This window comes from Pezoporus flaviventris, unplaced genomic scaffold (genome assembly GCF_033815535.1).
Source record: "Pezoporus flaviventris isolate CSIRO_AGI_PZ_B2104156 unplaced genomic scaffold, CSIRO_AGI_Pfla_v1 ptg000021l, whole genome shotgun sequence".
NCBI classification, from domain to species: domain Eukaryota; kingdom Metazoa; phylum Chordata; class Aves; order Psittaciformes; family Psittacidae; genus Pezoporus; species Pezoporus flaviventris.
This window is the reverse complement of record NW_026892569.1, coordinates 5695294-5710285: the sequence shown is the minus strand read 5'-3', so window position 1 is coordinate 5710285 and position 14992 is coordinate 5695294. Positions and strand designations below refer to the sequence as shown.

At 37.1% G+C, this 14992-nt stretch overlaps 1 protein-coding gene across 1 annotated transcript in view; it reads right to left on the bottom strand.

Moving 5' to 3' along the window:
- Positions 1-14992, bottom strand: part of SUCLG2 (succinate-CoA ligase GDP-forming subunit beta) — a 132173-nt gene that overhangs the window by 98512 nt on the left and 18669 nt on the right. Inside the window, exon 2 of the mRNA XM_061455815.1 lies at positions 7300-7441. Coding sequence (XP_061311799.1) covers positions 7300-7441 — 142 coding nt within the window. The remainder of the gene's footprint in view (positions 1-7299; positions 7442-14992) is intronic.

The following is a 14992-nucleotide window of genomic DNA, read 5'->3' as shown; positions in this document are numbered from 1 at the left end:
ACTCAGATTACTATAAATCTATTGAATATGAAGACGTTTGGTGACAAAGAATGGTCATAAAATACCCAACTATTGTAAGCAGTCTCAAGCTTGCATTTACTGACTCACACTCAGCATATAATTTTCTAACACGGGGAACAGATAAGAAAAACAAACCAGATTTGTTTTTTCATTACAATCCATTGAAATTAACTATTTCCCTAATTCCCCATGAGACAGAGTGCCCTTCAAAGAATTTCCGTATCTAAAGTATGTAAAAAGCAACACTGTGTAATTTAACTTGCAATGGCAAGTTCATGGTTCAACATGAAACACCACAAACACCCAATGGTAAGCTTTGACAAAATCTTTTATTAATTTTGTTTCAAAAGGAATAAAACTCAAAATCACACTTAGGGAAGCTGGAAGTTTTACTACTTTTTTTCTGGCATGCAGGATGCAACACGTGGCCATTACCAACAAAGACATGCGGTGTTAGACAACTGCCTGTTTTTCACACAGGTGCCAAGGGCTTATGTGGGATTATATTACTTATCTGAAGAGGAGGAATGGGGCACATAGTAAAGTTAATTGAGACCCCTTGCAGGGGTTTACCAAGGATAACGCACTGCTTAAATACTGCTGCACTTAAAATTCTGCCACTTCTCAGCAGCCTCTCTGAAATAAAATGAAACACGAAGGAGGGCAGCAAGGAGGAAGGAGAATAAACAGGAATTACAAGACTCAAAACCAACCAAGCAAAACATGTACACAGAGAGGTGAAAGCAGTAGTATTTTAGGGCTTATGTTCAGGGAGAAAGGCCTTGCTACACAGCAGTGTGAACAGCCATTGTGTATGAAATCCTCACATAGAAACCCTAATTCCACCTTAATAGTGCCTTTGTGTGGTCTAGCTTCCAGGACAGGTTAACTTAAAGCACCTAAAAGCAATGCGAGAACAAACGAAGAATGTCCATAAAAAGAACTACTACTGAACAGATACAGTACTCCAGCTTTGCACTATAGCTGTATCACAGCAAAATCAATGCAGCTTTCTAGCAAAACCCCTAGTAAAGCAGGTTTCAGTGAACACAACCCTTTAACACCTTTCCTCACTCCTCTGCTTTTCCATGACTGATTTTTTTCACCTAGTAAACGGGGTAAAAATGGGGCTCATTGGCATATTCATTACTAAGCCTCCCACAAAAAATTACTTTAAATAACTATAACCAACAAGGCGCTGCCTTCATAACTTTTACACTCGTTTATTATTTTCATCACTTTCAGACATGAACGAGATTTTGTAAACTGTTGACATAATACCCAAATCTAGAATTTTTTTTCCAAAAACCAAGTCATTTCAGAGCAGAAAAATATTGAAAAAATAGTATTTGAACTGGCAGCAATCATTATTTGTTTTTTGATCATACACAGAAACATTCATTGCTATAACCGCTGTGTCAAGTGAATGGTGGTCAAAGTAAACTTCAGCAGGCAGAAAAAGGTATGCACACAAACACACAATGACTTTTAGCAGTACACAACTCCCACAGATTTGCTGTAAGGAGGGTAAGATCCAACCGACTGTTTAGCACAAAAACAAAGAGGGTGTTCTTAATCAGAACTCACAAGAGGGCCCGGGAAAGAAACAAGAGAAAACGGATGCAACGAGGCAAGGGCTCTGAGAAACAACAGGAAACTGAGCAAGGGACAGAAAGTGATTAAAAACACAGACAATGGCAACTTTTGCGGAGCTTTCAAATGGATACATTCAAGAGATGCCCATGAAGACTGGGAGTAACAGAGTACTAACAGGTACTTCCTCTTATTGAGAAGTTGTTGGGAAATGCAGATTTGCTTTGGTCTCAGATTTCATCACTCAAACAAGGCAAATCCATTCACTGAAAACCCGCCAAACAGAACAGAGAAACACTCATGCTTGATAATGCTGAACATGGTCCAAAGGCAGCTCATCCACCACTACTTTTCTATTAAATTTAAAAGGTTGTTTTCTAAATACTTACCCATTTGAGAATAGAATCATATTAGTCAATAACTTACAGCTTTATTTTGTCTGAAAGAATAGTTCCATAAAGCCATAATTTAAGTGTAAGGAACTTTAATAAAAGCTGTCAGAGAAAATAAGAGGACTTATGGGAGAGCTGATCCTTAACAGCAAGCACGTTCTTTGCGTACAGCTCCATGGAATGCTATTTCAGCAACACGATTTTTCAGCATATGCAGAGAAATATAATCCAAGGGGATCTAAAAAATAACTAGTTACAAACACTAAGTATATAGAGGGGTTTGAGAAATAACTCATTATACACATGTAAAAAATTATTACTACACAGTGAACTATACAATGGAAAGAAATATGAAAAATCACAGAAATGCAGGAGGCAATTCCTCTGTTACCTATCCTGATGGAAGAGAAGAAAGGAAATTCAATCATGTAAGCAAAGCACATGACAGTGAAAAAAAAAAAAAGATCAGCTAAGTAGCCAACAATCTCAAAAATTGAGGAGGAAATTGAGTTACTTAAATACTACCTTATAAGAGAGCTAGTCTGTACAGGATACTAATAGAAAAGCTCTTCCTGGTGTAACAAAAAAGAACCTAAATTCACATCTCTAATATCCCCAGAAATGTTGGGTTCAAGGATCTTTTTCATTTTCCCTAACATAAAAGCTTAACATTAAATGCAGACATTACCACCAACAATTTCTTCATAATCTATACAAAAAGGGCATTACCAAGCTAAAGATAATTTCTGATCCTTTCTAAATACAAATTGCTTTCAAGTGGTTTTCCCAACTTGTGCTGGAGAGATGAACTTTCAGATAAGGGATCTAAAACTGCATCTAAAAAAAAAGCAGCCTTCCATCTAAATTAAACACAGCTAAGGTAAAAAACCCAGCCGGCTGAGATGGGAAGCAGACTGGTGATCACATGGCTGAGAACTCTTTCAATGGTCTGAAAAGCAGTGAATAGGTGACAGGTAAATGACCTCATGGAAAGAGGCTTTAATAAACCTCTTCTGCTCTTTATAAAATACATGTTTACCTCTCCAGCCTGATATAAGAAGCATGCCTTCAGTCCAAAGCCGAATTTTATGAGCTCCCTCATGCATAAGGCAATGGAAATAGGACATGCAGAAACTATATTTTGTCAGACCTTTTTTTTTTTTTTTTAAACAAGAGTGAATAAAAGCCTTGCACTCAATTCAATTGCATTTCTCTGTGATAGAGTGTGAACACTGCACCTGACTGATTCCTAAACGTAATGAAACACTCTAAGTGGCAACAGGCAGCACTCGATTGCTTTTGTTAAAAATCACAAAAAGAAACGCACGCCAAGTTTCCAGCATTGATTTAGGATTGTCAGCATTTTCAACCACCTCTGTAAGTTCTCTACTGATTCAAAAAGCCAACTGACAGCACATAGTAACACCCTCCAGCATAATTACAATCCCTTTCAGCTTTGTCCACCTACTAGTTTAAAATGATGGTTCCCCTAATAATTTCTCCATCAGGCAGAACTTAAAGAACAGTACATGGGCTGAAGCAGACTTAAGGGGCTTTGGTGAAGAAGGCTAGAGAAAATGATGGACCCTGAAATACTGCATAATGCATCTGCCCAATGCACACCCTAATAGTGTGTGTATATGTATGCATACATGGGGAATTTTTGCTTGTATCAGTAGTACAGTATGAGGAAAAAAATAGCATGAGAGGACTCCCTTTTTACTAGAAGTCACACGGAAAAGATGAGGGGTGATGGGCAGAAGTTACTCCTGGGGAGATTCCAACTGGACACAAAAGAAATTTTTTCACAATGAGAACAATGAGCCATTGGAATAATGTCCTCAGGGAAGTTGTCAGCTCCCCAACATTGGACACTTTCAAGATTTGGCTGGGCAGTGTGCTGGGACATCTAGTCTGAGCCATGCCCTGCCTAGAAAGGTTGGACCAGATGATCATTAAGGTCCCTCTCAACCTATGATTCTATGAAATGCCTTCTCTGGCTAAACAAGCCTTTAATGTACCACTGCATTGAGAACCAGATCAGAAGACCTGTGAGTTACTGCAACAGCCAGATGATCTTATATCTCAGAGAAAAACTAAGCCCTCAAATATTTCCCTTTGTTCTGTTAAATACCTGCACTAGAACTGTAAGAACTTGTCTACAGGTTGTGTTTCTTCAGACGGCAGACCAAGCAAGGGCACAGTGTTGCAGCAAAACAGTTTCCTCTCTTGAAAACACTAGGAATTTTAACATGAAACAAAACCACCTGTGACTGTATTTCTTGGTATTCTGTAAATATCCCCTGCTCTGCAAGAGTTACACCTAAAAACTGCTTAGCATGTAGAGGGCAATGAATTCCTTGGGGCCTAATTCTGTATTCCTTATTGTGTACAACTTCGTTTGAAGTCAATATTAGTGATGTCATTTTAATTTTCTTCACATCTGCCAGTCTTATCTTTGAAGGGGGAAAAAAAAAAAAAAAAAATCAATCCTTTAATTCTGTTAAAAATTCCTTGTAGACCACCTTTGTGCTGCTGGCAAGTTTTGAAACTGAGAAAATTAACATTCCGTGTATTCAGTGTACATATTAATAAAAATAGAGAGCACAAGAGAGAAAATGAGCAAACTATAACTAAAGTGCTGATACTGGATAAAGGCAAACCCCTTCAAGAACATTAACACCTTCCTGACAAGTGAAGACAGCAGCAAGAATTATCTAATCCCATCTCTTTCCATTGCATCAAGAAGAAACCCAACAACAGCAAAACTGGTGACTGCAGGCACAGCAGCAGCACAGACACATCTGTCAAGCACATAGTATTTGGTGAAATTAATTTGTGAATACCAAACTTCCATGTCAGGAATTTCTATCCCTTTATCTGTACCCCTTAATCACACACACAGACCCATGTGAGTGATGTAATGCTCTGAGATTCTCAAGGAAAATTATTGTTTCAGCTGTACTCATGACAACAGGTCTATAGAAAGAACCTCCTCTCACAAGAAAAATACTGAACCCCTGACTTTCAAGTTTTGATAACTTTATTTTTATCTTAAAAATATGTTGGCAAGAATCCTTTCGTCTTTGCAGGAAGGAAAGTTAAGGACAGCTGCAATGTAGCATACAGCATCTAAACCACCAGATTTTTGAGGAGTACTTGGCAGGGGTGATTGGCCTCTCCTTTCACCATCTTTCATTGCAGAACGCCTGTCTGTCAAGAAATCCCACAGCCACCTCCATTAGGTTTTTCATCTGAAAAGTATTTTGTGCCTCCTCTAGGCTGAAGTTTTTTGTTTTGACCATAACTTTTTACTTTGTGTGGCTGCATATTCAGAAGATGGAAGCCCATACCAAATTGTGCAGATAAACCTGAGTGACAGAGATACGACTAGTCTGAAGGATCATGAAGATGATAAAGGTGATGAAATATTGGAACAACAACCACAGTAGCAAAACTGTGACGCTTCCTGATGCTTAGTTTTCAAAGTGCATGTTAGAAGCAGAATAACAGCGTGCTATCAGAAGGATTACAAGGATGCTGTTAATTATTTAGTGGAGCAAAGGAGTGTCAACTATTTCAACAAGAAATACGATTCCACGCTATAAACCACCATTCTTTAACACCCAGTCATGCAGTATGGTTGAATGCAGTTACATAAAATGAAGAAAGCTACCACTGACTTACAAGTTTTGAAGTGTTAACAAGCCAACTCAGTTAAAATAAACACAATTTGCCTTACAGTTTCATTGGCAAATAATTTTTAGATTTTACTTTTGATTATCTAAATTTCAACCCCCCTTTTTTTTAATAGATCAGTATGCCTGTAATTTGCAAAGCAAACAAGCTACAAAGGTTATTTAAATCTTGCATCATAAAACAGAAGAGGTTCACTGCCTTTAATGGAGTAATTAATTTCTCCAAATTGGTACAGAGATTGAGACCAGTAATAGTTACTGGACAGACCAATCCATTTATGGGTTCAGTCATAAAGAGGAGAGTTTAAGTGTTGTAAGATCTGCAAAAAACCTGCCCCAGCTTCAGATGGCATTTCTTGATTTTCTCAGACATCCCAACGTGAGGAAACCCCCCAGTTTTATGAGCTTTGCTTTATGTCAGCATTTTTCATTTTGCATTGCCAAATGACCGTAACAGTTACATTGAACGTTTCTGTTTCAAACATATTTGTTGTCATAAGAAGGCTTTGATTGCTGAAAAATGTATCACCTTAAGTTATAGATATTTAGCAAGCCGTTATGCTAATGCTATTCAGCTACTTAAGGTCTGATGAGACTCTGATATAAGTTGCATTAATTTACCTTCCAGTGTGCAAAACAGAAATGCATTTAACTAAGTGGCTTGTGCATTACGTAAAGCATAAAACATAAAACAGAAAAGCTTCCCGTTCCTACACAATTAGACTACAATAATGTCTGGCCTCTGGCATTTTGATGTGTGATACATTAACAAAACCTAAACGAAAAGAGGAAAACTATGCAAACTACTGTTTCTACTATTGCAGAAAACTTCTCTCAGAGTTAGAACTGGATGACAAATACACTTCCATGCATTCCCTTCTGGCAGAAAAGGTATTACATAAATTCATTTCTGACCCACACTTTCATTTTAAATTCACTACACAGAAGTGAGGATGTTTTCAGAGAACCAAAATGAAGTTCCAGAAGCACGGCCACTATCAAGTCCTTCTGTGATGGTACATGACTCAACTTACCTTTTCTTTTTCTTCTCCATATGGACAAACATACATACAAATATGCACACATATAATTCTCTTTCTCAGTACATATAAACATATATGAGAATTAATTCTCATTTCTTCATAGAAGCATACAACAGTTGAGGTTACAAGGACCTCTGGAGATCATCTGGTCCAACCCACCAGGTCAAAACAGGGTGAGCTACAGGAAGCTCAGTCTAATTGGGTTCTGAATATCTTAAAATTGAGACTCCACAACCTTTTTCTCCCTCTGCTTTTTAAGAGCAAATTTTTGTTTGAAAACCGAGTTCATTGACTTCCATTCCTAAAATTATATCAAATATACCACAACAGATACCTTCCATCGCTGCTTCAAAACATTTTAAAGTTTGAATATTGCTGTTGTAAACTAGTGTTCACATATGAAATGAAGCATATATTTATTGTCTGGACAACATATCAAAGCTTTTCAATACACATCAATTAGTAGATGTGCGTACAACTTATTAGAAAGCAATTTGGGTTTCCAGATTGCTATCTGGTGAAGCAAATTTCTCCCATTATCAGTCAACTTACTTAGTCTCTGAGCAGCCTCCAGGGCATCATTTGCAGAATCAGCTACAAAGAATCTCTGAACTGTAACCCCATGGTCTGCCATTATTTTTTTGCTTTGGTACTCCTGCAGGTTCAGCCATCGTCTAGGGGTTAAGTGAACAGCCTAGAAAAACGAGAGGGGAAAATAACATAATGCTCATTAAGAACAAACAGTTCATGAGACAGCCAAGTGAGCTCTTCCGCCTTACGGTTATCTCAAACCAGCAGTTAAACAACAGTTTCAGGGAAAAGGTAAAATACATATTGATTAACCCAAGTGCCTTTTCTTAACATTTGGGCATCCAAAGTACTCTGAAAGCTAAAGGTCTGTGTTTTGTTTTTGGAGCTACCCAAGACTCACTGGGTGTTCTTGGCTAGACAAAATGTCTTGCATTTAATTTCAACACAGACTGGCAAACTTGGCTTGAACAATGAAGTCTATTTATGTGGTTTTATGTGCCATAAAAACATTAACAGCCTGTTAACTTAAAACTTCACTGTTTCATATTAAGTTCCTTTATTTACACTAAATTTTATTTATTTGTTCCCCTATAAAATTCTAAGCATTTAGTACAGCATCTCCAAGAAGAAAAAACACTTGATGCGGAATTAGCATTATCTTGTATGAAAATATGTATTGACATATGTATTTTTGGTGGTTGGTTGAACTTCCAAGTATATTTTGTCAAGGATGCTAGCACAAGCACATCAGCCATGCAAGGCCAGTAACAGCTGGGAAAGAATTTACTTTCCATTCTCAGCTTGCCAGTTTAGATGCTTGTGTGTGCATACAGGTATAAATATATATTGTGAATACAAAGATATAGCAACCTTACACACACAAAAAGACAACATTTGCTTGTCTTGACAGTAAACATTGAATACAGACATTATAAAAGTCACAGGTTCATCACTGACAGATTTTAAGAAAGGACGCATTCTTCACACAGGATAAACTGTTACAGGCAAAAGCAATAGTTCAGGAGCTGTCACTAACTCCTGGCAATGGTATAATGGCAAAGGTGGAACTGACTCCTGCCAATGGTATAATCCCATTTTGGGGGCAGCAAAAGATGCTCTTCCCATATGGAGAGACAAAGTGTTGTGGGCTGTCTGCCAGTGGGACAATCGATTCTTGGTTTCTCCTGAAGTAAGGAGCACAGTATGAAAACTAGCACTATATATTTAGGTATCTTAGACATAGAGGATTATTTACTGTACTAATACTTTGACCTCTAACATCATGATACAAAAATATTACCTAATACAGCTTCATAGTGAAAACAAAAAAACCTCCATATTGAAATCTTTCAGTAATACAAACCCTCTTCACAATACTGGAGTTTTAAATGCTATGTTATATCAAAAGCAAGCCTCCATCTGTTCCCACTTGCTTTGAAACACAGCACAAAAGATTGATGCATAAAAAAATAAAACCCCCTCCTTCTGCAGCATATAACCACATGTTTTCTGCAAGTGACTCCCACAGAACTTAAACAGTTACAAATAGCTCAGAATGACACATTTTAAATACTTTTAACCACAACCTAGTTAAGATATTTTAGAATAATAAAATGACGTATTGCCAGTACGCCCTATGGCTATCTCCAATTCCACTATCATACAGGCACCTCAGTGCTTTACATTCCTCCATGTGAGTCACAAACACCGTATGCTTATATTTATGCAATGCCTTCAAGCATAGGGTCAAAATTTAAAGTCACTTTTATAATTGTTGACATGTAATTTGTTTTCCTATCATAAATTCCCCTGTTAGGCTCTAACAGCTACTAATTCATGATCATTTCCACGAACGGATTAACACCGAGAGCCAAGAGGGACCCTGCAGGTCAATTCTAGCCTCATATTAAAAAAGACCAGATAATCCAACTAAAAGCTGGTGCTACAAGCCTTTCACTTCTATCAGGCTTTTAGCATGACTGGAGAAAATACCAGTTTTACCCTGACAATCATTAACCCTCTCATTTTCCTTTTTTTTTCTCTAAAGACTACCTCATAACATTATTATTATGAGGACTTCAGAATACATCATTATTGATGCACGCACATAATCAATACATATACACACATGCACAATGAGAAGTACCACCTGAATCTGCACAGGCAGCCAAGGGTCTATCTATTACTGTGTTATGTGATCACTACCCTAAGACTAAAACACATTTCCAGAAAAGCTCTCCCCCTTTCAGCTGTAAGCAGCAGAAGAAAGAACACCTAACAGCAATCAGAAGCCAACCACATTTGTGGAGGGAGGGAGACAAGGAAGGAGGAAAAAACAATAGCAATCTCTATCAGACTGACTGGCTTTCAGCCATTCTGCTCTAGTTAAAAATTGTATCTGATGTGCACACTCCACCCACCCCTCAAGGCCTGCAGCTACAACAGGAGCACATCTACAAAGAGATTTCTCAATGCATCTCCCTTGAGCAACAAGGAATTTCCCAATCTGGCTTTCAAGGTTCAGGAAAATAAGGTCACACCTTTAGTTAAAGCAGACCGACTTATGCCAAAACAAACCAACCCATCAATTCTACTTTAAATCTGAAAGGAAGAAACCTTGATTTAAATGATTATGTTCTAATTCTGAGTTTGTTCTTTCCAGAAGAAAGCCTAATTCTCCCTAACTGGAAGTTGATGTGAAATGAAGGATAACTCTATGCTAAGTTTGACAGCACTTTTTTTTCCTCATTTGTTATACGTTTATGAACCGCAGAGATACATTTATTTGTTCTTATATTCTTTAATCTTGTATTTACTAGAAGTCAAAACATATTTGAGACACATGTCAAACTGATCTTGGATAGAATTAAATAAAAGCAGAGAAAACAATGTTAAAGTTAATACATTAAATAAAAAGCTGAGTTCCAAGTTCTACTAAGGATTTCTCTTAGGTATAGGAGTATGTTTACTTACAGTTTCTTTTTCTTATGCCTAAATGTGTTTAATCACAACTGGTTTATATAATGATTTCTACAGCTCAGTAATACAGCTGACAAAATTTTGCTCTCTGGTTTTGTAATTTATAATAAGAGCAAGTCTTCAAAACAGCTTCTATTCATCATTTAGAATAGTAAATCAGTTTCACATGTATATATTAAGATGAGCTAAATAAAATAGAAAGAGAAAATATTCAAACAATTTATTCCAGGGAAGACTTCCTTTGCTGTTCCTTGACAAAAGTCTATTTCAACACAACTCATTTTCAAATGTTCTGCTAGGTAGAAATTAAGTAAAGGAACTTGCAATGCAGCACTGTGTGTCAACCGACATCTTCACCATTAGCTCAAACCAGCAAGGCCCAAATAATAAAATCCTTTAAGGACTCTCTTAAGTAATATGGACTGCAAAGGGTCACCACCTAATAAAGGCCACCAGTGATAACTAACAACATGTGACAAACAGAGAGCAGAGGCCACTGCAAGAAAAGCAACCAAAGCTCTGTTTGTTTTATGAAGGGAGGTCATCTCCAGTGCCACCCATCTGGTGTGCCGCACTCCAGTGTTAACTCAGCTCCAGCCTAGTTAATGAATAAAGCAAGCCTAACAGCTCCAACGGGAGCCTGCAGTGAACTCTGGTCCCAACCACCCTCTTGGCTGTTACAGAAGCTTTTGATATATATCAGTTTTACAACTTGAAAATATTAACTCAAACTGTTCCATTGGGATGCTCCAAATTATTGCTGAGATGTTAATCATATTGCATATACATACAGTGCATTTATACGTAAGCATGTGGAGATTGGTCTGTCCTCTTATATAAAGACAGTTAAGATACTAGCATCATTGGTATTAGGATAATTAATATTGGGATATTATGAGAATGTTTACTTCATTAATTATGAACCAGGCAGGTCTCAAAAACACAGAAATGAAGGAAAAGAATAATTCGTTTGAAAGAAGGGTGATGAAACAAAGATCTGGCCAAGAACTGCTGGCACAGAAAAGCACAGCTTACAAACTTAAGGTTAGTAAACACGCATTTTTTCTCCTCTCCCATTGGTGACCATCTTTCTGAGTGCCAGCTGAAGACTTTCAATCAAGACCTTCCACAACAGACAAACTCCTGGTCGTGAACAACCTCCCCAATAAAATGAATTAGTACAGCCTACCACTGTATACAGGAGTACAGTGAATTTAGAAACCAGCTGTGACAAAGTCTGTATTAGAAGCTCTGCAGAGCAAGAACATGAAGACCTTGCTTTAAAGCACTCACAGTACACACACCATATGTCTTCAGAAGAGTGGGCAAAATAAAGCAGTTACAAGAGATGAAATAAAGCAAAAGCTTTGAATCTGTGGAGACAACTACTCTTTCAAGACCATCTTAAAAAATCAAAACAGTTGCAAACATATGCATTTTAGACTTAAGGCACACACACAAAAAAAGGGACCACAAGATGTTAGAAATGGGAGTAAACAGATGATTCTCTGAACTAATTCCCAACTCAATTATATCTGGGTTGCAATAAATCTGTACCTGAACGATTTAAAAAGGGACAGCAGTAAAAAGAACTGGATGAAGAAGTACAAGAATCTTGAAAAATCTTTGAGGGATGAAGTTCCCAAACCTCCCAAATTCATTTATACCAAGCGCTCACAATAATTTCAGGTGGGCTTCAAAGAGCATAAATTTGTTGGGCATCATAAATCACCACACATCCTACAGATTAAATATACAGCTGAGACTGACCATAACAGTGCCACTTCACAAAGGTCCAGCCCTAAGACAGCCTAGGCAAGAGTCTTAGGAAGTTTTGAAAGAAAGCTGTCTCCCATAAGCAGCCATAATCCATCCTTTCCCCTGAAACTTATTAGGAGGACACTTTAACACCGTACACCAGTGTCATGTGTCTTTGTATTAACTCTTTATTTTCCCATTCTGAAGCATTATTCTTGTCAACTATTTCACAGCTCTCAGCAGCATTAAACAGCACTGCTGGTTTCACCAGTGCAGTCCTGTCCTGCATGAAAAGACAGACTGAATAATTTGGTCACAAATTACCATCAGAAAAATAATTTCAATCTGAAAGGTGCTGGGGGGGAAGCAAGTAAAAGGGAAGTTAAGCACACAGAAGCAAAAGCTACCTTTTAAGGATTTCTGTTCATTATTGATTCTTGCCACCTTCTATTCCCAGCTTATTCCCTCCTTTAATACTTTTTATTTCCTCTCCCTACATACTAGTGGGAAAACCATGATGGAAAACACCATACATATCTCAAATCCTCCCATGCAGCTTTGTCTGCAGTTGAAACACGGTATGTTCCAACAGTTTAGACATGTCTGTGGTTCATCTGTTTGTTTCTTGCAAGATTGCACTGGAGTACAAGGAGTATATTCTGCCCTGACAGCCTCAGAAGAGGATGCTGGAAACACCTGGACTTCAGTAAAACCTGCCTATGTGACATCCCACATTTCATCTTCATAAGACAATAGGCAAGAACGAGTAAATTTTCAGTTGGTGGCATTTTTCTGTTATCTTAAGACATTTTTCTCTACCAACAAAAACAGTTTTAAAACATCTTACTAAACTTACACACATCATCACTGTATACCCCTTAACCTTGAATAATTTGTCAAGCTCTGAACAGCCCAAAGGGCTGTGGGGTTTAAATACATTTTTCTAAACCTTTTTTTTAGTGGCATTTTATTTCTATGCATGTTAGCTACAGTTGCTATAACAAAGGAAAACTTAAAATCACTCCAGTGAGCCTAAATGAAAATCCAGACACTATGTTTTCAAGGAATGGAATAAAGAAAAATCTCAAACTAAAGAATTTAGTCATTTGAAAGAAAATTCTTATTTAAAGGCTAAAATAAATATTCATGGCTTTGCTGAAGACTTCCAACAGACCTTCTATTACCACAAGAAAAAAGAAACAGCTTTCATGTGCACTCTTTATATGTGTTGTGTATTGATATACACATTGCAGCTGGAGAGCAGCTCTTGCTTGAGATTCAGATGTGCCAGGTAAGTTGAAAGCTTTGGGGTTTGTTCTTTATTTTAAATCACAAATAAGCTTTAAGAATAAACCATAAATAAGCTTTAAGAATAAACCATAAATAAGCTTTAAGAATAAACCATAAATAAGCTTTAAGAATAAATCATAAAAAATCATAAAACCAGTATCACTAGTAACTTATAATTTATTATTTAATCAAGTTTTAAAGAGAAATTAAATTCTTCTTAATAAGATATTTCTTAAGATTAAATTTCTAACATAAGTACTTATCAAAGAGAGAAAATATACTTAAATAGGACTCTATTACAACTGATAACATTTCCTTAGAGCCGGAATCAGCATCAAGAATCCCCAAATCCAAGTAAGTGGACTGAAAGGCCTCAACTGAACAATAACATGAAGTGAGATGAAGGCGGGATTATTTAATCAAGTACAAGTTTCACACTGGATTCTGTCCTGCTGGTTAGAATTATGTGACGTTTTCCAAAATCACAAAGATATCACTGGGGTTCAGCTCTAATCCCCCTTCCCTTCTCCAGCCCCCAAGATATGTTACCCATCAGAATCATACTAATATAGATCAAAAGTCAGTAGAGTGACGAGGATTTCAGGAAACTACTGTTATTAGCAATTGTGTATTTGATTCTGAACAAGCCTTATGTTCAATGTACTACTTCATGTAACTAGATACCATGTTTGGTCCAATTACGTATGTACAGTGTCATTAAAATGAGCGGCATGTGCATCAATAAATCAAATCTCTTTTTTTTTCAGCATCTTAACAAAGCCAGGTATTGCATAACTGTATCAGTGGTTTATTGACTATTGCTGGAGAAAAAGCTGATCGTTCATGTAACCTGCATAATCTCTTATTTACTGCCTTTCTGTCCATTCTTTTAACATAAAATGCTAAGCACTTTGCACAAATAATGCATTTAAAGAGTAGCTGTATTATTCTTCTGCTACTCAGTTTGACAATTTTTAAGCTGTCACATGGCCACAGAAAATAATCTGCACTATTTGAATAATAATATGGGCTAAACGACAGCAACACAGTTAAACAGGAGTAGAACTACAAGTACATTTTATAGCAGAAATCTACTTCAATACAAGAAAAAAAAAAACCAACATCAAACAGATTTAGAAAAACACTGCAAAGAAATGTCTTTGTCCTTATGTATGCAGCATTAACTACTCTGATGTGCAACATCTTTCAGATGACCCAGGAGGAATCTTTTGAGCGCTTCCTTTTGAAAGAAGAAAAACACACACACATAAACCCAGGAGAAACTGTCTTAACCTATTCACCAAGAAGGTTACAAACTGCATGTTAAGTACTTCAACAAAACTGCTCAGAAATAAATGTTCCATATAACCACAAAAAAGAGCAGTAACAATAACTGCAAGCTTCATCCAAGCAGCTACTGCTTATTTCTTAACTGAACATATATGCTAAGCATTAGCTCAGTATAATCGTTTTTCACTCTTTGGCCTGCCTGCCTGGTAAAGCTTCTAAGGTTGGCTCAAAGACGGATGATTTCATATAAATATTGATGTACAGCATGTATGCATCAGGTACCAAGCAGTGTCACAGGTAAGATAAACAGACAAGATAAGCAGACAAGCTTTAATAAACAAACGAGCAGAAAACACCACAGTGACATGTACCCACATGAAAAAAATCAGTGGCTTTT